Source organism: Dendroctonus ponderosae, unplaced genomic scaffold (assembly GCF_020466585.1).
Source record: "Dendroctonus ponderosae isolate FM_Combo_2020 unplaced genomic scaffold, Dpon_F_20191213v2 Dpon_F_20191213_8, whole genome shotgun sequence".
Taxonomy (NCBI): domain Eukaryota; kingdom Metazoa; phylum Arthropoda; class Insecta; order Coleoptera; family Curculionidae; genus Dendroctonus; species Dendroctonus ponderosae.
Genome location: NW_026019016.1, coordinates 10,815,547 through 10,841,623, shown reverse-complemented (window position 1 = coordinate 10,841,623; position 26,077 = coordinate 10,815,547). Strand labels below are relative to the sequence as shown.

At 32.8% G+C, this 26,077-nt stretch overlaps 1 protein-coding gene across 10 annotated transcripts; it reads right to left on the bottom strand.

Annotated features, from left to right (window-relative positions):
* On the bottom strand, window positions 1-24,294 carry LOC109536135 (protein NDRG3). Of its 10 annotated transcripts, none has more exons than XR_007282064.1 (11): window positions 24,078-24,289; window positions 19,123-19,367; window positions 10,460-10,534; window positions 9,708-9,907; window positions 8,929-9,049; window positions 8,229-8,370; window positions 8,004-8,150; window positions 7,680-7,946; window positions 5,760-5,844; window positions 4,015-4,140; window positions 1-2,269 (listed from the first exon to the last, which is right to left on the bottom strand). XR_007282064.1 is itself a non-coding variant. In XM_048668861.1 (11 exons), the coding sequence occupies exons 2-10, from the start codon at window positions 19,341-19,343 to the stop codon at window positions 4,079-4,081; spliced, it is 1,320 nt and encodes a 439-aa protein (XP_048524818.1). In that variant the 5' UTR covers window positions 19,344-19,367; window positions 24,078-24,291; the 3' UTR covers window positions 2,183-2,269; window positions 4,046-4,078. The 10 variants fall into 10 exon arrangements, 8 of the variants coding, with proteins under 8 accessions (XP_048524817.1, XP_048524822.1, XP_048524823.1 ...); XM_048668861.1 differs by having other exon boundaries at window positions 2,183-2,269; window positions 4,046-4,140; window positions 24,078-24,291; XR_007282065.1 differs by lacking the exon at window positions 4,015-4,140 and adding an exon at window positions 4,787-5,588 and having other exon boundaries at window positions 2,185-2,269; window positions 24,078-24,292.
* Between the last annotated feature and the right edge of the window lie 1,783 nt (window positions 24,295-26,077).

The window sequence follows — 26,077 nt, the reverse complement described above, 5'->3', positions numbered from 1 at the left end:
AACATTTTTTCAACAATTTTATTAAAATCAATCAGTGCTTAACTTAAATAATCAAAGTGAGGCACAATGCGCGTTATTTTATATATTTCATCTTATAAGTGTAATTCTTATATTTTCTTAAAATCACATTGAAAGTAGTTTTGCACTTAAGGACTCAACTAAGGTACAAAATGTAAGCATTCTTCTATAGCTAAGTGAATAGTTGAGAATTAGAATTAATGAAAACGAAACTGCAACAAAGCTCTTGATTAAATTTTCCTTTCGATCCTTATTGGCTAAATACTTGCGAAATATCGAGGAAATTGCCGTCAGTCTATTTTGCTTAATCTTGAATGATTGATTTGAATCCTTTCTAGGTTTCCTCGATAGTTACATGAATACACTATAATTAAATACGTTTTTCTAAAGTAATTGGATCTAAGAGCCTACGAAATTGGACAGGGTGTTCAAAATAATTATTATCACCGAGAAAAAAAACCAACAAACGTAGCACAGCCACTTGAATTTCGGTCATAAAAGTTACAGATACTGAAAGTGCATTTAGTTCCAACTGAGTGTTTGCTAGCTATATAAGCAACACCCCGTAGAAAACGCAAATATAATGGTCAGATTTTTCTAAAAGCTCATCTATATAGTCAGAGGAAATACTCACTTATTTGCTTACAGTAGGCTGTTGATTTTAATATACTAAAATACCGCTAATATTAATATTCGTGTTTCGGAAAAAGTAGCGTATTATTTTTTCTTGTCGTAAGTTCAGCAGGCTTATCTTGAGTAAACGTTTTGTATATGCTTTTTGTTGAGTTAGCCCCATCATTGACTTCAATTAAACGCATTTTTCACAGCAAATGTATTGTTTAAAAACAAGTTTTTTGAAGGAAAAATTAAACATCAGAACACATTCTAGTTATGTTACTTTTTCGTTCAAAAATGAACTTTTTTGTTTTTGGTTCAAAGATTTAAGTCGCTTCTAAGTTCTCTATAGATACGCAAAACTTTACGCCTTATGAAAGTATACAGGATATTACAAATTAAGTCCTATTGGACTATATGATTTTCTCGTATAAGTTAAAATGTGAAAAAATTATATTGATTGGACTGATTAAGATGGTGAAACCTGAAAAACTATCATGCGCGTGCCTGGAGTTCAAATATTAATTAAATCTGCTAACATCTTTTTCTCTGTGCAAAAGAATACAGAATACAAAATTCTATGAGACAATTAAATTACTATTTTTTAATATCTCGTAATTGCCCTGCAATGTTTCCTCATTTTTCCCATTTAAAAAAATACAATTCTTTCACATTTCTTGATAAAAAAAATATTGCCAATTACCCGCTCAATTTGTACCAGCCTGTATAAACGCGGTTGCATAAGGATAGTTGAGATATTGCACATGAGATTCCATTTGTCATATTATGCTGAATAAATTTGTTAGCGTCTACCTAAGTTCTTAAATAATTATATTAAATCATTCTAAAATACTTAAAAAGTCGTAAGATGGGTAAGATTCGTTTGCAAAGAGTTTGAATGTAAAATTGTATCGAAAAGTTTTATTAGAAGAAAATGTTGAGCAATTTAAGATGTGTATTTGTGTCTGGTTCGACATTTGCTTACGACTTTTTATTTGGTTGAACCAATGTGTAGGATATGTGCTTCGCTTTGCTAGGTTTACTGTAGCTCAGGCAGTGGCCAACTTATCCGAAGAAATACTCTGTATTGAAATTTATCGCCACGACTTCCTTATGAAAAAATAACTTTCATACGTCTCCAACCATTCAACATTTTGCTTTATTGTCGATATATAAAATAATTTGGATTGATTCAATTTTTTCTGCTTAATCCGAGTATCAAACTATATGGTTTTCTTACCTAGTACCCTTTGTTTCACAATCACATAAATTTCAATACAGTCACTACAGGGATTTATCCGAAATTTATCAATCACACCCAAAAATGTATTTTTTTCGAATTTGCAATGTCCATCTAAACGGAAAGTTTGCAGAAGCGTTATTTTTTTAACGAGCAAATAAATATGGAATGTTATTTTCAACTACAGAACCTGTCTAGACTCGTTCAAATGGCTTGGTTTGAGTGTGTTTGTCCGGATGTCAGATAATGTTTAACACAGCACTGCAGAAATGGGATTTTCAATAATATTCATAATGCCCTGAAGACATTGACCGGAAGTTTTAAGTCTGCCCTTAAACAGTTTTTCCAGCGATTGTTTCCGAAATAGAGCCATTTTCACAGGAGACAACGGAGCCACTGAAACATAGGGAACATAAAATGGTGATTAGTTTTACAAAATCGAAGTTTGCCACAAAAATGTGTTAAAGAATTGTACAAATTTATAAAAAACTAATATCGTATCTTCATCTGTGTGTAATTTTAGAACAGTAAAGAAAAAAAATTGAAAGCATTTATATCCCTGATAAAATTACTGGGAGATGAAGATAAATGAAAATTGTAAACAATTAGGATATAAGTTGTTTCTGAGAAAGTAAAATACCATGGGTGTAAATATTCCTGGTATGCAAAGTTAAACGTATGGGATTTAGCATCTGATTTATTTAAATCAAGATATGAAGTCAACAGATTTTGGAGGTGATTACTTGAAACTTGTGAGTTTTGGGCTTTGAGGTCAATATAGAAACATTTTCTTCCAGACGTTTCGTAAGCACCAGAAGCTTGCATCTTCAGAAGTGATTCGTTCGAAAGCGAACAAAGAAATTTTCTGGAAGAAAACTGTTTCTACAGCAGCCTAAAAGCTCGAAGTTCACCAGTTCTACAGAACGGAAATATTAGGAACTCGTAACTACTTTGGCTTGGAAAAGTCGAGAAATAAGATGAACTTATTTCTAAAATAGTCTATTCAGAATTCAGTTAGTTCTTTATACGTTTATGTTGCCCACAAAGAAATTGAGAATCCAAAGATACACACAACAAAGTTATGTTTTATTCAATGTGAAACAGCCAAATTGAATAAATTCAAGCTCTGCATAACTTTTTTAAGAATCCAACTTTTCCAATGGAATATGGGTTTTTAGCACTTCATTGCAAGGGTCTGTTTAATACATGCACTTGAAAATAAAAATGACTGGTTTAGTACAATACAAGAAACTAGTTAGTTTTCCCATTTAGTCAATACCACGATATTTCGTTTGTTTAGCGAAAAATTCGCATGGTGACTATCAAAAGGCGTTTACGGTTGAATCTGATGAGTTTTTCGGGTTTTTAAACCGTCGCAGCAAATATTTTTTCCCATGCGTTTCGCTAGCACAAGTAGCTTGCACCTTCAAAGGTAATTTGCACGTTACCGCAACTACTCGTGCTTACAAAACGCCAGAAAAAAAATTCCAAGACGGAATAAAATCCTGAAAAACTCACAAGTTTTACGTAACCTTGTTACCCAACGCTCAATTCCTTTAAACTCGTGCTCTGCACTATTTGCCAAAAAATACGACACAATAAAAAATCACGTAAGCAGTAGTTAGTGTGTTGTGCAATTTAAACTAAATAAAAACACTTATGCAGCAACCAAATACATATAAAAACAGGAATAAGCGAGTTTTTGCTTGCAACCAATCAACACAAAAACACCCATATAAGTAAAAGTAGTAAAAAATAGAATTAATAGAAAATTAAAAATTAAAGACATACGGCACTCATTTGACCAATCGACTCTTTAAAGATTGAAGGTCCATTTATCTAAAACCTGTGTTAATGTTCGGTTAGTAAATCAGTGTGTTTTTTACGGCATGTGTATTCAGTTTTGGTTCAGATTAAATATATTATTTGAAAATGTATCAGGAGGCGAGGAAAATGTATCAGGAGGAGCATTAATAAGTTAATTACTAACTCAAAAGTAAGTGAAAACTAATAAATATAATTTTTGATACCAGTTTTTCAGTTATTAATTAAGATAAAAAGTGAATTGTGTGTTTTGTGTGCTCCGGTGAGTATTAATTTGTTAATTAACATACACATCTTAAAACAGTTTTGCAACTTACATGGCAAACAAGAATGGTCATGGTCACTGACCTTTAATTTTAACTCTGAGTTAAACACTAAAGTTTACTTTGGTGTTCCTAACGAACCAACACTCATACAGCTAGACCTCCGTCTCACATGAACAGCTAAAAAGAATGGTAGCATTTATAAACGCAAATAAATTACTCGAAATGTTTCGCTTTAGATCAATCATTATTTGGCACTGATTCAACTGAGCCATCAACCAGAAAGATCTGCTGCGAAATTACGAAATAAACGCTAAAAAATATATTAAAAACATAAAATAAAATGCTTGCAGTAAATATGAATGTGTGTGCGAAAAATGACCACAGGTTGCCAATCAGCTTATGAAATAATAAATAAACTACCTGATGTATGAGCAATAAGTTAATTTAATTTCAACTACAATACTACATTATATAGAGTATAAACAGTAGTTTGTTTTAATCAATAATTGTTTATGTTCATACAAAACTATTCTTGAATACTGCAAATGTTTAATACTGTTTTTTATCAAATGTTATTCAGCATTTAGGTATGAAAATATATGATTTATTCTTAAGAAATTGAACATTTCCGGATTAATCTTTATCTAAATAGTCCACAAGTAAATATTCCAAACATCAGTTAATATCGTTCTACTACAGACTCGATTTTGGGGCTCAACTTCAGTGAAGCCGCTACAATTATTAACACAAAAATGAAATAAAAAATTGTTTACAACAACAAAGAAAAATAGGATGAAAATTACAATGTGAACAATATACATACCATTCGCGCACATTGTCCAACCATAACGCAAACATTAGAAAAATAAAATTAAACTCAGTGTGTATTCGTGTTTGTTTTTCTAAATTATTATGGTTTCTTCGTTGATATATTAAACGACTTGACAAAGGCAAACTCTTTGGAAGCCTGGTATCATACTTAATTAATTTTAATATCTATGAACAACACGGGCTTATATTTTAATAAAACTGCTTTTACAACTTATTTTAGCGACCAAGATTGGTACATTTGGGAAGACTTTGTTTGACATTTTTTTAATCCTCAAGTACAAGCAGGTCATGCCTAGTGAGATTCTAACAGAAACGCATGTTTATGGTACAAAAATTGTAGAATTAGCGTTTTTCTTTGATCAACAGCCAATGCGTTGAGTAATAGTTTAAGTGTTAAGTGTTTGTTCGGGATAATTTTGAAACAATTGGGGTTTAGTTTTTCTTGAGCTTTCTTGATTGATGACTTGACCTTGAGGATTGATTAACAATAAGCAGCGAAAAATTTAATAACAATGATGATTCCAAAGAGCTTACCCGTATAGCAAATACCTAACTAAATTGCACTAGTTTTATCGAAAGCAGTGTTCCTGAGCGGTGTTGAACCGTAAAGCATTACTTTTATAAATTGCAGTGATAAAATGTACGTAACAGTTATTACATTTAATTTATTAACGAGATTATCAAGCTTCCGTTCACGTATTTAGAATAATACTTAGGCCTTTTACGGTGATGCTTGTTGATGGGGAACGGATCTTGAATCTTCTGTTAATTGAAACTTGAACATGTTTAATGCTCTACAATAGGTTTACATAGTAATACGAATTAGGTATAGATTATTCGAAGATGATTTCCAAAATCCCAAAATGAGATAATCAAAGTTTTAAAAAGGGGGGTTTGGAATTTTGCAATCATTTACTTTATGACATTATTGTGCTCGAAAGTTTTGACGGAACGGATTTACTTACCATAGCCTTCGCCTTGCAGGAATAATCGAAAGGCTTCGCTCACTTTTCCTGGTTGCTCTTCAAGAACCATGCCACAGTCGGAAATCTGAAAACGCGAACAGTTTCGTATTTTCTCAAATTGTATGTGAACAGTTCGACTCGAAATGTGTATCAAATAAACTCGCAAGTTTAGTTTCTTTCACATTGAATATTGATGTATATTTGATTAAAATAAGGTGCCTTGTAGGCCTGGGTAACACTGTGTTGAGTTGCGCTATTGAGTTATTGGCGCTCTCTGAGTTATAACTCATCGGGTCATGAGTTATGCTTGATTTATTAAAGCTTTACGAGACCCGAGACTGGAATTTTCACATCTAAAAACAAGGTCATTTTTTGTGAGCAATGTTTTACTAGTTTGTTCCAACAACTAAAAAAAGGCATCTAGATTTTCCCCCAACGCAACAGAACTGAGTACAAAGAAAGTCTACGAGTTTCCTTGTAAAATCGATCTCTTAGTTTTTTAATAAATAAAAGATTCAGTTTTCCAGTATTTTACAGTAAAAAACTCGGTTTTTCTGTTTAGAGACAGTGTTGTTTAGAAATATTGGCCTAAAAGTGAAGAAATCTCAGTTCTCCAAATAAATGATTATAAACTTTCGCTTTTTCAGTTCAGGGAAATAATTTTTGAAAAAGACCGAGCAAACCAATGAATGAGGCGAAATTTCTAGCAAAATTTATTTTGGCATTTTTGGCTGAATAGCAGATAATGGTTTTTTGCGTTTTTCATTAAAAACTTTCAGTTTTGTGATCGGTTTTGCAGAAAACTTTAATGGTTTTCGGGCAAAAAACGGGAGGAATTTATTCCTCCCGTTTTTTTCGGATCGAAGACCTCCAGATCGTCAGTATTTTTAAGTGAACAAAATAGAGCGTTTTTGAGTAGAAAGTAAAGCAAAAAAAAAATCCGTTAAAACTAAAAACCGCATTTTTTTTTTAACAAACTCTACAGTCTTCCAAGGTATGGAGGTGACGAGGTTTACAAATAATCTGTTATAAACTTTCGCTTATTTTGTTCGTTTTTTGATAGAAAATTATTTGATTTTTGTTCCAAATTCGAACTTGGAAAGGGATTTCAAGTCTTTTTAAAAGCGACGGAGGATTCCAAATTCAGTTCATAATTTTCGCGGAAAATACCTTAAGATTGTCAGCATTTTTAAGTGAGACTTTAGAAAATTGAGCATTGAGAAAAAAGGGTAACTTGGCTAAAACTGTAAAATTCTGAAATTTTGACGAAATTTTAAACAGATTATTAATAAATGACCCTTAAAATACATCTAAAAAGAACTAAAAAAAGTCATCAACATTTTCCCAGCAACGGAACTGAGTTACTGCGCCGGTGCTTTGGGTTGGCGCACCAAGCCATTTACGTAGCACTGCTCCAACTCCTCAAAATACACTGAGTCACCCAGGCCAGAAAACATTGATATTAATTATATAAACAGTTCTGTTCTATCAAATTTCTTGAATCACCTTATTTGTAACTTTCAATATAATTAAAAAATAACCCAATGAAAATGTTAAAGTTAAAGCAACACTAGCCTAAGAGGCAAAATATTAAAACTCAAATTTCAAATTAACATGGTGATTATTGTAAAGCCGCATCGTCAAAGATGACAGAAAAACAAAAAATAAATCTTAATCCTAATTCAATAGGAAACTTAAAACGTCAGATAAATGGGGAAAATATTTCACACAACAAATGTAGCAGCAATTTTTTCAATGAATGACGATTGTGACTGGAATGTTCCTCTAGTCATTTAAAATTGACTTTGAAAAAATCTATTCTTTGACTAAACCATAATAACATGAGCATATAAACCGACTAAAGAAGCACATTTGATTTTCTTACGATGACTGACTGCTTACGTATTTAACTAACATTACCTTCATCCATGAAGAATTAGTGGGATCCAATCTTCCGTTAAATGTCACAGTGTCGTCTACATGAGGGCTCGAAGCCCCGGTAATATTTATAACCGGCACTTTGAGCGTAGCTGCGTTCTTCTTTGTGGGATCTGGATCCCTGTGAATGTTCAGGTCTGTTCTTTTCACGTAACTGTCGATGAAAAGAGCCAGATTTGTCGGGTTCACATTCCTCTCGAAATAGGACTTGTAGACTTGCACCAAGTCTCGGCTACGGTCTTCCGTGTTCTGAAGCAATTAATCGTCTAAATTGTAAACTTGGTTAAACTTAGTGGAACGTTTTACCCTTCCAAAGTGATGCCACATTAGATAATCCAAAACGCCTTCGGTCATTCCTTTGGATCTCAAATGTCTGGTGTTGAGCTTCTGGTAACCCCATTCGATCCATCCAGGTTGCGTGCTTACGCAGTTGATTAGACAGAGAGCAGAAACCTAAATATATTCGGACGAATTTTAGACTCATTTCACCCTTTCCAAAGCATTCAACTGATTGAAATCAAATTCACTCACCATTTCAGGATGATTAAGGGTATATCGGCAAAGAATATTGGCTCCAACCCCAACTCCAAACCCGATGAAGTGTTTCAGATTGAAATGGAGCACAACATGATTCAGCTGATCGGCCAACTCATCCATAGAAGGATAAATGTAACTAAAGTAGAAAAAGTCCTCATTTTATCGGTTCTAAAAAATGCTTTAAGGGCATACTTTTCCTGCATTGGGAAGGTAGAGAGCGTGGAGGAAAGTCTTGAATTTATTGACAATACGTTTGTTAGATCGGTTTTGGTAAATCATGAAGCAAAGGCCACTTTCTCTGAACATGAACTTTTCCATACAAGAAAACTTTCGTTCTATTTGGTTTACCTTCAATCTATGGGTGTCCAAGAAAACATTTTTTTTGTCCAACCAGCAAACTTTGCAAAATTTTGTATATTTTCTTTTGCTGCCCTTTAGAAAGTTTATCCGAAGTGCTTAATTTTTCGCTTAATTTAAACTATAAAAAAACTATGTATTTAAAAATAGCGCTTCAAACCGAAAATAAATCGCTCTAAGCAATCAGAATTTCTCCACTTTCAAAGCAATGGCAAATTTGGGTGAGTGAATTTTACCTAGCAGTTTACCTTAAACCAATTTTAAACATATTTTCTTCTAAATATTAGAAGTCAGTACATTTATGACACATAACAATAATGAAACAAGATCTACTCACTCTTCGGGTAAAGTATGGGCACCTTCCTCTTGCCCAGGCGCGTTCACATGGTAAATGCAGAAGTTTTCTATTAAAGCACGCATATCGATGTAGTTGAAAAATGCTTGAAAATTGGAAATATCTGGAAAAAAATGGTTAATTTAGAGTCAAAAGTCAAGATTATTTGTTCCGAAAAACACCTAGCGGTCTGCCAAATTTCATTTACTTGAAAAGTGAATGATAACTGGGTTTAGAAAAAAAATTAAAAAGGGGCGATAATATTTTATTCGTTTGATATAGGTACACCTAAAAACTTACTATTTTGCTAAGGCGAATTTTAACTTCTGAAACCAGAGAAATTTTTTAAATCAAACAAACTGGCCTTAATTCGCCGATGCCTAGACAATAGCGAAAGCAAAAATACATATAAAAGTATTAATACAAAATTCAAAAATTAATGAAGAAAGTTAAGCAAATAGAAGAAGTAAGGACGAAATTGAAAAGACTTGATTAGACAATGTGCATTTTATGAACGACTGAGATTTGCTTAAACGAATTGAAAATTGCGTAATTACAGGCCGAGTTCAGTTCGATTTTCATATTTTAAGAAAGTTTGAAACCCTTAAGAAAAACAAGAAAAGTTATAAACTCAGAAGAACGAAGTCGCACTGAAGCAAAAGACAAGCTTATAACAGGGCGTTTTACTACATACTTTTGTAGGTAATTTAAAAATATTCATAAATGTCTCTCTCACATCATATACATCAAAGAAATTTTGTAATAAAATTCCTGATACTTACAATTAAGTCCCAAATCATGATAAGTTACAATGGCAGGTTTGCTTCTATTTCCTTGAACTGCAACCACTACATTTCCACGCTCGGTTTCCACCACTTCTTCCTGGGCATTGGAATCTTCTCTGGACATGGATCGAGCATGAGGGAATTGCAGTTTTATATTCTTCAATTCAATATCGTCCATAGAATCGGAGGGCATGGTCCTAAAGATTCAGAAAAAAAAAATTGACAAGCTATCGAAAATGTTGGTTACCCATGAAAGAAAATAGAATTAAACACAATATCAAATGGAAATTAAAAACATATATAAATATACATTATTTAATTCAAGGATTTAAAACGCACGGAATCGTACTGAAAGTGTGTAAACATTGTAAAACACAGTAAAATCATTTTATTTTCGCGTGCTAATTTATGTGCCGATCATATAGTGTTCCTTTGTCAACAAATTGCGTCTCCAAAGGCGCGAACTGAAGTTTTTGTTGGCTCGATTTCAAAATGTGGCTTTGGCTACGGTAAAATGCGACACGCTTTTAACAATTATGTACCAAACATCACATAAACTCGCTAACTTGGATTTGGATAAACACGGGTAATTTATTACCACATTACATGTTTATCCTTGAGGACAGCTACTTTCTGGAAAATAGCTAGTCACTTCCAGCTCGTAATCAATGGAAAGCTTTACAAAAATAAAACAGCAAAAATAGAGGAAAGTAATGTTTTTATTAATCAAGTTGTGATCGCAATCTTACCCCAATAGGGCTGCCTCCTCGGCTATACCGGAAGTGGGCATTTTCCTGTTCAAACTGGGATTTACGACGTCAGTCCTATAACAAACAGAATAAGTTAGAGTGGATATAGGAGGAGAAAATAACAGATATAATTAGATAAGGGTAGTTCGAGGTAGCTATTTCGAGGGTTCAGCGTTACCACCACCAGGATTTTAATCAGGATAGTAACTACTTCGCTTTTAATTAATTTAACAACACATGGATTTATGTTAGTCGATACTGCCTGAACAGACACCTACACCATAAAGTTAATTAAATGCTGCAAGACATGTAAAACTTTCAAATTATGTCTAAAGTCTTCCCATTAGTTTTGCAAATAGTCTCCCAGCTTAAAACATTTAACGAATAAGAGACAAGTTTGCTGATTTTATAAAAACATTGGCAACTTTTGTTATATTTGCATATTTTCCCCGAGTTAAAAGCAATAAAGAAAAAGGTAAAAAGGTTGAATCGGGTGCTAAAAGTTCCATGACATTATTTTCTAATAAAAAAGGTGTGCAAATAAACCCAGAAATATTTGGTATGATATTTAAAAATTATTAAAAAATAATGAAGTAATCCGTGTTTATATTTTTGGCAAAAAGTAGCTCCCTTCTTCAAGAGCCACCAGAAGTGCGTTATTTTGAATTTTGTATATTTGTCAGGCTCCCTATTTTTAAGCGGAAAACATAAAAGATACTAATCTTACACCTTAATAGTCTAGAAAATGTTGGAAAATGAATAAATCTTTTGCATAGGACAAACTGCATTCACCATCAATTATGTGGTAAGGTTTCTAATACATTTCTTATTGCCTTTATTATTTCCTTGATTTTGAGATCAATAAATACATTTCCAATTATAGAAATATTTGAGAAGCTAAACATACGCACTTTAAATTAGAATAATTAAAAATCAAATCAATCAATATTTAGGAAAGTTTTAACTTTGATATTTTGAGCTGTTTATTTGGAAGGTTTTATTTTCCTAAGCGTTTTTTTTACTTAAAATTTACTGTTTGCATGAGGATAAATTAATTCATTCATTTTGTTAAAACAAAAATAGTACAATAAAACGACGCACTCTTTGGGGTGTTTTGTAATAATTGATCCTTAAACTTTCAAGTCTTAAATAATATCAATAATAGATAATATTTAAGACTGTCAACATTTAAGGGAGTCAATATTGAAAAAAGTTTATGATTCTGGAAATGAAAATCCGATTATCGCCGCATAGATTTTAAAATGCGTGTTTGTTGATGGTATTATGTTTTTTTCTTTTAAGGCTTTGTAGTTTTTCTTATTTTAGTATCTATAGATATGCAAAAAATTAAAATCCTATGTGAATTTTGTGAACTGGACAAGCTAAAAAGCAAATCACAACATTATTAACGTTAAACAAGTTAAAGTGAATAATAAGGAAGTGATTCTCCTAAAAATGAAAACCCCTAGAAAAACCAAATTAAAAAACACTATACTTTTTTGCTTCTGTGGTAAGAGATTCTTTCGCAAATGGGACAAGTCGGGTTTTATTAAATACTTTTGCAGACTTTATTGGTGCAGCTATTTTTTCCTCAGCTCGAAAATGTTAAATCTATATTTTTGTAAGTTAGATAATGTATATTCATTGATTCGCTTAGCATTTTGGTTGATACTTCCTCGAAAACAAATTCCAATAAAACCACGTAAAACAAACTTCCCAGACTTTACAAGCTTTATATCCATTCTCGAATTTATGTAAATACTCGAAATAAATTTGCTTCTTGGAGCGTATCTGCGACAAAACCACATGCGATTGGTTGATATCTTATTGCAGGTGTGTATTTCACAATCAATACGTAGATGAAATGAAATATTGTTGGAAACGTGTAATGCATGCAAAGCTTATTAGAAGCAAAACAAGTGGAGTGAAGCATGCAAAAATCAACAACAATCCGGTTAGCCACGATTATTTACATACATTTTCTGAACAAATCCGAACCTGATAATACGGATAATCAAAACTGCACTAACGTTTCCGTCACTATTTACCAGCTGCGTTCAAGTTTACGATAAACAGGCAATCGCCAATCAAAAATAACAAACAGTAGCAGAAAGGAACGAGATGAAACTGACCGATTCTCTGACTGATCTTTGTTTTTAAATACTAACTATGAACCCCATGAACGTGGTCACGTAGGAGCTACTGAAACCCATTTAAAAGCTTTTGCTGGGACGATAATGAATTTGTTTACGTTCCAACAATGTTCTATTTTTAAGAGCTGTCGTTTTCAAAATATAATTTTCTGTTTTCAAAACAACATTTAGAACAATAGGTTCAAGAAACGTTACTAGTAAATTAGACACAAGTGATTATATGATTAAGCTTAAGTTTTTTAATGTACTTTTAGTGCTTTCACTAACAAAACTTCACAATTTTTTGGGCTTCGTCAATATTTCATTATCCACTACATTTTTGTTTTCTATTCTCCATGTTGTCTGTACTTATTTTTTTAAATTTTATGTGGAGAACACTGAGCAATTTCCCAATTCTTTGCTATAGCTATTGGATCTAAGTTTTTATAGTTTGTTACTACAGAAAGTATTTTTAAAGGGTTTTGCTCGTCACCAGCTGTGTGCCACGCTAATATGTTTATTTCCCTTCGAACCTACCCATCAATAATGGAAAGATTGTGATGTCCGTCTAATGGATATTAGAATTGAAGGGCGGCTAATGTATTTTTTGACCTAATTTCATTTTTTCTACAGTTTCTCGAAAACTCGTTTCTTTTGTCGCTGGGCAAAATGTCCTGATCAGTTTTTGTAACACGAATTTCGTACATTTTTACCCGAATTTACACTTGAACTTGCCTTCAACTCTAGCTCAACTTGAACTGGGATTGAACTACTTTCATATACCGACCCTTTTTATATTTCCTTGCTGTACTGAACTTAGACATCCTTATAAAATGTATACCTTGTACATTTGTTTGAAATATTTTAGCTCCAGGCTATCTAGATGCAGTTGAAATAATTTGGAAACATTTTTTTGCTGATGTAGTTGCTTGTTTCAAAGTTTAGCTCGGAAAGCAATTATGAATCGATCTCACATTTTGGTCCTTTACAGATTGATTGGATACATTTTCATAGTTTCAACGTTATTTTATGTCACATTTACTCTTCCTTTTTAAAGTTCAATATGCAGCTTTTGTAATTGATAATGTGATAAAAATTTGAAGAAACTTCTCGATTTTCTCTCGCAGTTTCTTGCCTTACTTTTGAGGCTACATCGTGTTTGGCATCCTTATGTTGATTGATTCTGAATCAGTGTCACTAAATAATAAAGTAACTTAGAAGTTTCAGAGTTTCTTTCAGTTTTCCAGGTGATCCCAAGTGATTCAAAGTAATCTTCAAACACACTGAACCTGATTAATTAAGTCGATTAAATTTAAATACTTCGTTCTTTTAAAAACGATTTTTATTAAAATAATTCATGTCCCCATATCTTCTATTCACACTTTTCTTATTTCACCTTGGGATTGCAATTATTTCTGGAAGTTTGGTTAAAATTCGTATACAGCAGCGTTTCTGAAAATTTCTTCTATTTGGTCTTTCTATTCATCTGCCTACACTCTCTTCTGGTTTCGACGAATGTGCTGCTGGATACTTTTAGTGTTTCTTCTTGCATTTTTTATCTGTGTATATTTTGCTTATTCCTAGATTTATATTTTCCGCAGCTTTGGATTCTTGATTAATATACTTTATTATATTACTTTTATCAACAGAGATAGACTTTCGAGGCGATTCCTTGAAACTAATAGGTTTTTCGGGTTTTAGGCCGTCGTTCCGCCTTCCTAGGAAGGAGGAAGAAATTCTACCGAACGACCGCCTAAAAACCCGAAAAACCCATTAGTTTATATTAATTTACATTGATCGCAAACGTTTCAGATTTAAATGTAATAAAATAATTTAACATTTTGTACTGTAGATCTCTAGGTATTAATACTTATAATTATACCACATCCAAACGTTCAAAATTGAACATAATGTGGGCTAATTAAGAGGTAAAAAGTAATCAATCGCTACAGATGTTTATTACATAAAGCAAACGATAGTCTAAAAATAAGTCAAAAATGCCTCTAATCAACTTGCGAGTATGGTTAGTGTCCCCATATGAGTTCAACTACAACGAAATATCCTGTTCAACATCCTGTTTTACAAAAATTAACGGGTTTTAAATCCGCACTCTTTCCGGTAATTATTAAATTTGATTTTACTTCATTAATCACTTTTTAATATAAATTTCTTCATAAGGTATAATTAAATTACAAAATGTTTGAGATGTCTTGAAGATGAGTGTAAGTTTCGCTTTACAAACATCGTTTAGCACAGAAGCAATGAAGAAGCATTTCCTCAGCAAAGTTCTTAGTAAACTCTTAGAAAGTTTTAAAAAAAATCAAGATAATTATTACTTAAACCCCGCATAAGTAGTTGATCTGGAGTTTAAACTGGTCGCATCTGCAACTAGGTCATCTTTTCAAATGATTTAAAGAATTAGTAAATTGTACGAACATTTCTTTGGTGTTTAAACCTAAAAGCAAAACACACATACACACACAAAAAAATGAAATATTTTTGAGAATTTTTGGCTCTGGTTGCTTTGTCATGAAAACAAGTCTATCGCTTGAAGAGCGGATAGCACAATCTGCTGCCATTGCTTCAAACCAATAATACGGTTGTTAAAGAAAGAGCTTCATCTCATATAATAAAAAACTAAAATAACTTGATTGAAAAAGTTGAGAAATCGAGGTGGGTAAGACTTTAAAAAATCAGTGCAGACATTTTTCGATTGGCTTTGCTACACAATATACAAGAGTTTCTTTGGATTTAATTGATTGTACTCACATAAAGCTCAATTTTGCCGTTTTTCCTCAATGTTGGTATACAAAGGCAAAAAATAGGTATTGCTGGCACACAAGTAGGTTTAAACTGAACTAAGCCGGCCAGGTAACAAACTTCCTCTCAAAGCTGTTTACAAGCATTTGGTAGGTGGCTGCAGTTAAAAATAGAGCTTGTTGAAACATTAAAAGAATGGTTTTTCTGTTTACACGTCGAGTTCAAGTAACTTATTATTTCATATTTAAAACACTTTCCGTATTGATTAATATCGTATGATGGAAAACTTCGCAGCTGTGAAATATTAAGTCGGAAATGAGGGCAATCACAACCCACCAGGAAAGAAACAAATTCAACTTGAAATAAGTCCCCATTGTTATAATTATCCAAACTGGAATAAGGATAACTTGGAGCAATTTTCTATTTACGTTTTAATTTAAGTTTATGTCTAAATTTAGACACTGTTTATTGCTTCCAACTAGATGTTGTGTTTCAAGCGACATATTTTCTCAATATTCAAGCATGTCTTTGTTCTTTGAGTTTTTACCAAAACTGGTTGGAAAGAATATTTCTGTTCAAATTAATAAATTATCTAGGAAATTCTGTTTTTGCTAAGCTGCGAAGGATGGTCGCTTTCGCATAGTTCTTCATAGTTCAAATGAAAATACAAACGACAAAATGATCTACCTAATTACTTTAATGATTAATTACATTTTTTTGCCAAGCTTTAACATCAAAAGCGTGCTATTTTATGTTGAAACCCGTTGCTTTTATGTAATGATTTCAGTTTTTTAGGTCATTTGAGGCCAATGCGAACTCAAGTTGATTAACACATGTTTATCAAAGCCCAAATCCCTGGAAATATTGGCTCCGGTTCAACTTTCGGTTCGTTATTATATCGCTTACCTACCGAAAGGTAAGTTTCTTGCGTGACTTAAAAGCACAGAGAACATTAGGTCAGCTTTCCAATGGTAAATTTAGTCAGTTATGCTGTCCCACATAAACATATTTCAACCAGCTCGGGGTATCGATTTTGTATTTCTGGCCAAGCGATTGCGAACATTCTTCAAGGTAAGGGTTGGTTTTTTCGAGTTGAATGATTATGGGAAATTTCACAATAAAGATTTTTAGACAAAGCAGGCATTTCCGTCAGAATGGCTTATTATTTAGGTAATTGTTCGATCGCAGTTGAATGCGAGGGAAATACGAAGAAAATCTTTAAACATTCTCTTCATTATGAATGTGTTTTAATAAAGTAAGGCAACTTTAAAATTGCTCTAAATCTGAACGAGGCTGAAGACCAATTGCTAGTTGAGATACAGATGGTCTTTTATAAATTCATTAGTATATTAAAATAAACTTAAAATCATATTATTGCACGCAGTTTACGCAAAAGCAAAAACAATTTTCCATTTAGTGCCAATAAAATTAAGATAATCATCTCATTTGCCAGATTAATGTTCCCTTGAGTGCAGGATGCGCCATAATCTAATCATTTTGTGTATTATATCCTCGAGACCAAACAAGTAAACAATTCAATAAACCGCAATATTTAAAAAATGTTTTACCTTGTCTCCAGTCGAAAAAATGTTTTAAGATGGTTGACTTTGTTACTTTATAGGAAGATATTTTAAAGGTTTTGATCAGAGGCGCCGGTTTGCTAAGCTCGCTTGCCCTATAAAAGCTCATAATCTTCGTAGCTTTTTAGATAATCTTTGCAGAGATAAACAAAATATTTGCTATGTGCTACATTTAATTTATTTGTTAGGAAAATATATCTTTTTGAACAAGGAGCAATATTTAGAAACATGTCTTGATTTATTTTCCGTTTTGATTTTTATTTAGGTACTTATTAAGGCACCAAAGTAGTTGATGAAATGCTTTTTATAGCCGTACTAGTTCAACCGATTCCTGTAGGAATGTCACGATGTGATCGTTTTTTATATATATTGTTAAGTTTTCCGTTTTATGTAAATATTTAAATTTTTTACACTTATATATTTTTTACACAAATATATTTCTTACAAACCTTCGTCACTTATTCAGATTCAAGTAATCACATCAATAGTAAGTAAAAACGTGAGTGTATTATAAAACAATATAAATATAAAAACTGTGCTCATTTTTATATAGTAATAACAGTAATAACATATACAGTTGAAGGAAAAGCAACAAAGTATCCCAATTAAGCAACACTAATTAAAGCAACACACATACAGGGTAATTGTTAAATAATGATACGTAGAGTACCGACAGATTCACATGTAAAGATAAATAATTTTAAGTCAAACTGATTTAGTAACTCAACAAAGTTACTCAAATACCGCGTGTTAATATTAAAGTGTTATTGTTGCGCTTATATAACAAAAGAGTTTGGTTGGAAACGGGAAAATGGAGTAAATGTGAATGGATGAATTTAAACTTCAATATCCTAGAAGCTTATAGAAATTGAAAATTATTGTTAACAGCGAGTTTGTTTGTTTTTATTTATCCATCCAAGGAACATGAAAGTTCCGTGTTTTTTCAGTTGGACAAAACGGCGATTTTTTGTATTTCAACCCCACAAGCATTCAGATCGACCTCATAAATGTTTTTGAATGTTTCGTTTATTTACAGAGAATACTTTTTGGTCATGCAGTGATAATTTTTCTCTTTTGAACCCATTTTCAAAATCTAGGATTTTATGTTGAAGTAAAAACTTCACAATGGACTCGAGAAAATAATAATTCAATATATCGGGTTGCATAAATGAACGAAATATTTTAAAGTAAACATCACTTAGTTGAGAATCTTCTACAGTGTTTTCGGGGGCAATTTTGATTTGGGTAATTTTTGTAAAACCCGGGATAATTAATTTTGGAGTTAAATTGTCTTTGAATTTTAAGCTTCAACATCAGCTCTAGATCGTGAAACTCGGACCAAGAGCAGAAAAGTCAACGCTGCTAAACCAAAAAGTTCCATTTTTGTGGCCACCCTGTAAACAGAACAGATGGTCGAAAACATAAATAACCGTTGTTTTCGAGCTATTTGGTTTATCTTTAAACATTTGGTGGGTGTTAAATCCAAAAAAATATTTTCTGTTCAACTAGTAGCATGCCGAACTTTGAAACATTTTGCATATCTCATTTGTCGCCCTGTAGAAAATTTATCTGAGGTGCTTAATTTTTACGAAAACATTGACTAACAGCAAAAAAGGGCTCAAAAACGCTTCAAACGGAAACAAATCGGTTTAATGAATGGCATGGCATGTTTTATTCGATTCAAGTGTAAAAAATTGCGTCGTCTTCTTATAAACGCAGCAAATCTAGCATAATATTTAGACAAAAAGATAAATGTAGTGAAAACTGCAGTTTCTCTATGTATTATTACTTGTAGCCTGTCATGCACTTATAGTTCAGTACAAATCAAAAATGTTTAATTGAATATAAAAAATCGATTACTGGTCGCATTAAAGATGGTGTTTTCCAGTCCAGATTTTCAATTATATGAACCATCAATCGTTTCATTGGAAAATTTGTTTATTATTTAATATAAAGTCATCTTCCTGGCCTATTTTCACCAGCTCTTAACTTTCATTGCATAATTTTCTGCTTGGATTGAAGTTTTTAGAAGAGCCCTGAAATGTGAAGTGTCCACGATGGGCAAAATCTTTCAGAAGGCATTCAGGTTTGTTAATAAACCTGATTGAATTTTCTTCAAAGAACTTTGAAACATTTTCGATTTGTACTTTTAACCATTTAAACTAGACGACAATAAGACGACATAACATACCTGGACGCAATAACAACAGGTCCTTCAGCAGCACCCACCTTATGTACTAGAGGTTCTTCTCTCTCAGTGTAGAATCCGAAAGCTTTCATCATACCGTCCAGCAGGCCGGCGGAGGTGGCAGGCCTCCCTGATACCGTTGTGGGGCGATAAACATTTTCGCCAGCCCCTTCAGATTCCAGGGAGGCATACCAACCACTGGGCCGCGAGGTTCCTGCCGGCATCGTGCCACTCTTCTACTGTTACGTCTGCGATTTTGTCCGGAAGACACATAGTGATCACTCAAAAATGCAATGCAACATTGGGTTCGATGCAAACGTAAGCAAAAGCAGTTGGAATTTTGAGGTTTCGCAATATCATTACATCAACAAATTCTTGACTTGAAATAATTCACTTACTGCTAAGACTAGTGAAAGCATACATTCTTTTCTGGAATACAAAGTGACGGATTCCCGGGCGTAAGGGATTCCACTAACTCAATTTATGTACATAAGAAATCGGGGAGAATAAAAATGCAGACCGCACATGAATCCACACGAAGACGATGCTGGCCGCTTTACGAGGAATGTTTCTGGACTGTATTTCACTTTGCACAATTGAGGCAATGGATTTACTCGAATACATAAAATACATGGCAAAACTGAAACAAAATTGCAGCGTAGCCCTCGGCCAGGTGGTTCAACCACTTGTGGTTTGACTGCAATAAACTGAAGAGGAAAAACTATAATTGTTTCTAAATAATTGGCAATCTATGAAAACTTCAATTTTCAGACGGCGATCATTGCGGTCACATCTGTTTAGTGTCACACGAATAATCGGGTAAAAAATTGGATCTAAAAAAATCAAACACAATGCATCAACATTTTCTTCATGAAGTCTTTCTTGGCCTTGCTCAGCATTTTTTCAGCCATACATTTTAACTGCTCTTCCATCATTATCACCCTGAATGCATTTCTATTTGTTACTTGTTTTCCTCTATTTTTTTAAACTTGTACAAAAAATTCAATGGAATACGATTTTTGTGGATTTGGATACAACAGAACTCTGCCAACAACAAATGTTTTGAATCCCACTGTTACAAAGAAAAAAACTACATTCGAAACGGTTCTTCATCCATGAAAGTTATTTAAAAAGCTTCGAAGTTATGGGAAAATGTCTTGATGGGCACACGAGCAAATGCCGACTAATTTTAATATAGGTAACTTTTATTGAAGTTTTCTGTTTTTTTATCGGACCTTAGAATGTCCTTGAAACCCTTACTTACTTGGAAATTAAAATAATATATTTGTAACTGGCATTTCTTCAATTGTTGCGAAGCAGATTTGCAAAGATTCAAACAAATTTAATTCTTCTATTGCTCAATTTGGCTCCTTCTGTTGCGTTTTTCTTCTTTTCTTTTAATAATAACGTTTTACATTTTTTTACTGGTCGATTACTATACATATTTGCAGCTCATGCAGAATATGACTTATTTTTTTGAGAATTCCGATTACTTACATTTCGATTTACATTCCGGAGCATATTTAGTCTTTTTTTTCTCATTAAGCCATGACCATTTCAGATTTATTTTAGATTTAAACCCTTATTAAAAAGCGAAAAATGAATCGAAACAATTCGTGTCGATGCATCTCTAATGAAATGGAATATAGTATGTTTGCTAAAACCTGATGCAGAAATAAGTTTTATAAAAAAGTTTCCATGTTTTAGGTACATGAGATTTTTAATTTCTTCTTAATAAGTCATTTTTGTGGCATAAAATGCGTCGCTATTTGAATTGTAAAACCTAATTTATTTTCACAATGTTTTCTTTTACATGTTTAATTGTAGTAAAAACGTTTGCAAAAGCACTTGCATCAAAAATAGCAAGTTAAAGAAAGTGTAAAGCTCTAAATTTAAGTCATAAAATATCAATATTGAAGAAGAATTGAATTAATTACAATACAATTCAGTAGGAAAAATATATAAAACATGTCGCTTATAAGATCAGTTGAATAAAAATTAAAAACTTAAGAATGAATGAGCCTGCACCTTTTGCAAGTAGTCTTAGTATTTAAGAAGCACCAAACGAAACAATCAAAAGTAATGAATCTTCGTGAAACTGAGTTGCAAGTTCATGTGGAGCAGACCAACTAACTCAAACAGAACAAGCGCAAACAATTAATAAGAGGATCTTAATGACCAAGACGATTACGCTTAATAAATCCATCCTTCTGATTGAAGTTGGTTGAAACTAGATATCTCTTAGTCTCATTTAACCACCATTTATAACGATTAAAAACTTCGGAATAAGACATTTTGCGCTTCGTGTACGCTCATTAGATTAGATGGACTACAAACTGAAGAAAAACTGTAATACATTTTGTGTGATAATATAGTTCTTGTCCATAGCCTACTGCAAATTTTTTATCTTCTTTTGACGCTTTACGGCAACAAAAGGAGAAAAACATACAAACAATTATATCGTTAAATTCAGAAAAATATAAGGATTTTAAAAGGCCCACAGCCAACTATGATTACCATTTAAAAAACCATAAGTTTATTTTTTATCTCGTAAATCAAGTTGACTATGATAACGAGTGCTAATTTATTGGATTGAACGCAAAAAGTTGTACTAAAGGCAGTTTTAACTTTTTTCTAAGTTAAACAGTTTACGTAATAAGTGATAATTAAAAAAGTGTTGATTTCTTGTCTTTTCAGGATATTTCAGGAACCAAGTCGGGTACCTAAATTTTGAAAACGGTAATGAATAGGCAATCGAATTCTGCCTAATTTTGCCCATTTAACGGATTCTCCATCTTTAAAAATGAAGAAGTTACCCATACAAAGATTCAGAATATGGCCACTCTGTATAGTAATCTTAAAAAATCAACTTTTTGGTATCGCAGTGATATTTTCTTTCTTTTCAACCGAGTAGCAAAATTTGGGCTCATGTTGAAGCTAAAACCTTACAGTCGACTTCATAAAAAAATCAATATGAGCGAATGAGCGAAATATTTGAAAGTAAACTTCACTTAGTTGAAGATCTTTCAGAATCACAGATTTCGGGGGCAATTCTGACTTGGGGTAACTTTTTATGCAAACCTTTTTACCGAATTTTTATCTTAAATTGTCTATGAAGTTTGAGCTTCAACATGAGCTCTAGATTGTGAAAGTCGAACCAAGAGCAGAAAAGTTTTCGCTGCAAGACCAAAAAGTTGATTGTTTGCGATCACCCTGTAAATAGAAGAGATGACCGAAAAATTCGAAAAGCCTTTGGAGCTAAGTATTTGATTTCTCGTTACACTTTTAATGTGGAGCACCAAAAAAAAAACCACTTTTTATAACTACAGATATTTTGCTGATCAGTTTAGATTCCAACATTGAAGATGCAGCACTGTGAGAGCGCATTAATCCAACTAATCTCTTGATCAGTTTTCCATAATTTACCAGACTTGAAACCCATCGACTACAAATAAGGTCTGAAAACCATGAAAGAAACTGAGGAAATTGGACATTGGCACATAGGAAAGCTTTGAAAGGAAAAACAAACTAAAAAAAATCGACCTGAAACCTTTCAATATTAATGCAAATTAAAAAAATATGTGTTGAGAGGCGAATTGCAAGCAGGAATTGTTTATTCCGCAGCACTCGAACATATTAGTCAGTCTGAACAATAATACGCCTTAGTTTCTAGCTGGAAAATCGGCGAATTTCTTCTTAAATTTTTGTCCATGATCGTAAATATTTTTAAGAGAGACTACTATTACTATAAATTAAATTTAAAACGCCCTACCGATAGTTGCCCAGATATTTTGTTGATTAATATTTCTGCTTTAATACGAGTATCACACGTTTTCGCTTGTAACTCCTGAACAAAACATGCAATTCTACTTTTTTCGACATCGCTTAATAGGAAATTTTATTTTCTTTAAATTATGTATCTCTCGATGGGAGGTTACACTTGAGTCTTTAGTGATGACAGTAGGGGGCGCAGGTCTCACCGTTAGAATTAAATCAAATCCCTAACTCGACGTATTTTTTACAATTTGTTTAATGTTTCAAATGTAAGATTTTTAATACGGTTCGTTTTGACATAGAAAGCCTGTATATTAGAAAATTGCTTACTATGTTTATTAAAATTCATTTCCATGTATGTATATGTAATTTGGCTAGTGAAAAACGGTTTTTTCTAACATGACGAACTGAAGGATTTTTGGATTATGGGGCCCATTTTATGCAATACTTATTTTACTTCGGGCTATTAATCTGCACAAAACATTTTTTTCCCATTCCGTATATTAAAGATTAACAACGTTCATTTTTTTCATTGCAACAATGCAACAACATTTGCATTCAACAGATTCCAGCTTGCTCAAAAAGCAAATTTTCAGGTTGCAATTTTTGAATGTCTAGAGAAACTTTAAATTATTTTAATTCACCTTGAATTTCTCTTTGCTGTGCTTTTTTATGTCTTTCTAATCAAACTAATGTTACAAGAATCAATAGCTGGAACATATCTGCATGCTTGCAGTAGCTAGAAAATTGCTCCAAATGTAAGTTAAAATTGATAGTAAAAACATTATTGCTCAACCTCAAAATTCCACAGGTAACATACAAATTGGACAATGTATTTGCACCATGCTAAACAATCTCAAAAGCCATAACGTGAACAGTGCTGATAATAAAACTTGCAACAAAATGTTTTACAAACTCGTGCTGCAAAATATTTTCAATAAATAACAAGTATTTTACATTGAGCGTCAACTATTTTTTTTCAATCTTAACAATTCTAGTTTAAAAGCTTGACATTATGATCGGTTTCAATTAAAAACTAATGCATTTTTTATTGTAAACCTTCACTGGGAAGTAGGGGGTTTGATATTGATTTTTGTTAAATCTCGATCACGACAACACCCATTGCACGAATTAAATTAAGTAAATATAAAATATGGTTACGGATTTTTCACATAGAAACTTACCGTGCAAAAATGGGAAATTTTCCTTAAAAAATTTCCGGGCAATTCAAACAAAATCCCTCACTTGAACTCACCTACACTAATATAGATTCTTGCATTAGCACAATGACGTTTCGTCCGAATAGTGTCAGTCAGGACGCAAAATCCGAATATTTTATTGGTTGAAGTTTGGTCACGTGCTGCAACGCAATTTAGTTTCACTGTAGATCATTGGCGCAACTAAATTCAGTTACAGGACGGGCAGACAATTTTTTTTCTTATTGATTTTGCAAAGCTGTATTTTTAATAACAACTGTGATGTGAGAAAGAAGGTTCAGACTTATCGCCTGCTGCTTCAACACCATTTATCGGCAATCTGATACATAAAAGCTGATTTTGTTGCCAGATCAACTAGACCGTTAACAGCTGGATCAGGAAATGTACCAATAATTTCCAGATTTTCATCACTATTAGATAATGGGGAAAACATGGCAGCCTCTATGCCATCGCTGATGGCTAATGTTGAAAAATTCTGTTAGAATTTAATAAAGTCTGATGAGAAGGTTCATGATTGTAACTTCATTCAACGGAAATGCTGCAAATGTTGGCAACGATGCTAAGAAACTATTGATCATAAGCTTATAGACGGACCTCAGCCACATCTGTTTTAAGTGACCGTCATTGAACGGATGCGCACACTGCGCTGCGTAGTTTAACCAAAACGGTGAACATTATTCTACAGTGAGACGGTTTGGTGGAATGCTAGTTGAAATTTTAGACGCAAGATGGAAGAAAGTGGAACGTCAAGACTATTTTCAATAGATGAGATATGCAGAGAATTTCTAGAATAAATAGAATAGAAATTCTATCAATAAATCAACGCAATTCAAATGTGAGGAAGAGGGGTTTACCATGAATACTCAAGATGAAGAACCACCAAAATAGGCTATTGGTGCATTTATATACTAAGGAAAGGAATGCGTTGCTCATTGAACTAAAATAGTACTTAATTCCCATCCATTTGTCCAGTCAAGAACAAAATCACAAGTCTTTTGCATATTAACAGAAAGATCCTCTCAATTCAATAAAAGAGTTCCATAAAATGCTTACACTGTATGTAAATGTGCGTTTGGAATATTTTCTAAATAAAATTATTAATTTACATGAAATGGTTCAATTGACTTTGAAGAAACAGTACTCAATGAACGTTCAAAGTTCGGACTATCTCATTGTCTCGTCCTATCAGTTTTGCAAAAAAATTAAAGCGTGCTTACAGTGGAATTAACATTATAGAAGATGTTCAGATTGAAGATAGAATTTGAAGCGTTTTGGGCCTTTCTTCAATGGAAAGATATGCACATTTTTAGTCCAACAAACTGATATGTTATGCTTTAGGAAACTGTGATGAAAATACTGATGAAAACTAGCAAATCGAGTGCCATAGTTAAAGAAACAGTGAGAATTGAGAGCGATTTTAACACTCTGTACATCGAGGACAATCGGTTGAAAAAAGTGGCTATAATTATACCTTTCTGTGAACAGTTTTAAACGTTCTATTCGATGGTCTAAAAATACGAATATGCCACTATTAAAAACATTTTACGTTCGTCGCAACAATCAAAATTAGTGTCTGAAGGCATTTTATAAATCGGATTTCGAATCTTCCCAGATTGAGAGTGATTGTAATGTCTTTTAGAAAGGAAATGGAAATGTAGTAAACCCGTGAGCAAGTCTTAAAGCATTTGGGAAGAGTGGAGATAATTATAAAACATCATAATGCACTTAGTCGCAAAAGGTCTATTAAAAATCAGATAGGTACTAATTGCAAGTGGTAGAATATGCTTGGGTTAATAGTTACTTGGGCCAACGTTTTTGCTCTATTAATGCCATTCGCACGGTTGGCGGACTTCATTTTGTAAAAAACGTAAATTATGTCCAAAACAAATTGGATTTAATTTGTTTCTATTTGTTGATCTACCAAGTTAGGTACCAACCCATCCTATAAGGTATTTTGCAGTTGTAAA